The sequence below is a fragment of the Sinocyclocheilus grahami genome, unplaced genomic scaffold (genome assembly GCF_001515645.1).
Source record: "Sinocyclocheilus grahami isolate Dianchi unplaced genomic scaffold, SAMN03320097.WGS_v1.1 scaffold5203.1, whole genome shotgun sequence".
NCBI lineage: Eukaryota > Metazoa > Chordata > Actinopteri > Cypriniformes > Cyprinidae > Sinocyclocheilus > Sinocyclocheilus grahami.
Window position 1 is genome coordinate 1,682 of NW_015509956.1, and position 1,075 is coordinate 2,756.

The 1,075-nt window shown below is 37.1% G+C and overlaps 1 protein-coding gene across 1 annotated transcript in view; it reads right to left on the reverse strand.

Annotated features, from left to right (window-relative positions):
- Nucleotides 1-1,075, reverse strand: part of LOC107577127 (transmembrane and TPR repeat-containing protein 3-like) — a gene marked incomplete at its 3' end in the record, with an annotated part of 5,372 nt that overhangs the window by 1,574 nt on the left and 2,723 nt on the right. Inside the window, exon 3 of the mRNA XM_016263241.1 lies at nt 892-1,075. Coding sequence (XP_016118727.1) covers nt 892-1,075 — 184 coding nt within the window. The remainder of the gene's footprint in view (nt 1-891) is intronic.

Genomic DNA, 1,075 nt, shown 5'->3' on the forward strand with positions numbered 1-1,075 from the left:
TTGCATTGTTCCTCATTCAAAACTATATGAGTGTCACATCTTGGGTATATATATAAAATGCATATTATATATAGTGTATGCTATTTATAATTATAGAAATTTATCATTCTGATCCCATTGAATGCAATGTAAGTTGATTTGGATAAAAGCATCTGCTAAATGCATAAATGCAAACTTATTATTACAAAAATATATTTTATCAAAAACAATTTAATATTTAGAATTACATATTATAAACAACAAATATAATATTAATTCAATAACCCTTTTAGACTATTTCAGATCAGATTAACACTCCAGTTCTTAGGTCACCCGCACAGGGACTGATCCCCCAACCATTTCACGAGCAGCACAGATCTCTACCTGATAAACAAACACCAGTCCTATAGCAAAGTACTCTAATCAGATAGTGTACCACTTCATTGAGCTACAAGGTCAATTACCCTCTCCGAGGATTTTGCCCTTATGTTGTCCTTTCTTTTTAAGTGATACCTCACTTAAAAAGAAAGAACAACATATGAAATAAATATTGACTGAAATGATAAAGGCTCAATTTCAAACAGTTTTTCCATGATAATGCACGACTATTTACATGCAATGCACACTGGGACAGCAAGCTCTGTCTATTACTGCCACCATGAGGTGGCATCTGCAAAGACACTTAATTCAAGTGTTTGTTCCTCAACTTTGTGCCAAAGATAGTTAGTTTCCTCAAGCAACAAAGGCGAAGAGTAAATCATAAAGGAAACTTCAACACGATTGTGGCATATTGACCAATAGAGTCCCTTTACATGAAAGTAGCAGAAGTAAATTCCACAAATGAAGCTTGTCTTCATGATTTTGTTACATAAACCATGTTGATAAATCTGTGACATAATAGCAGTTACTTACAGCCTCTGTGTGGATGGGATGGACAGCAAACAGCAGAGCCGCTATGAGGCTGGTGTTTCGGTCCAAGAGCAGACGGCAGAAGTGGAGGAAGAGGACACACACCACGGCGTGGAGAACCACGTTGAGGAGGTGGTATGATGAGGAGCTCAACTCGCTGAACAGGTAATTGAGGCGGAAGGTGAGA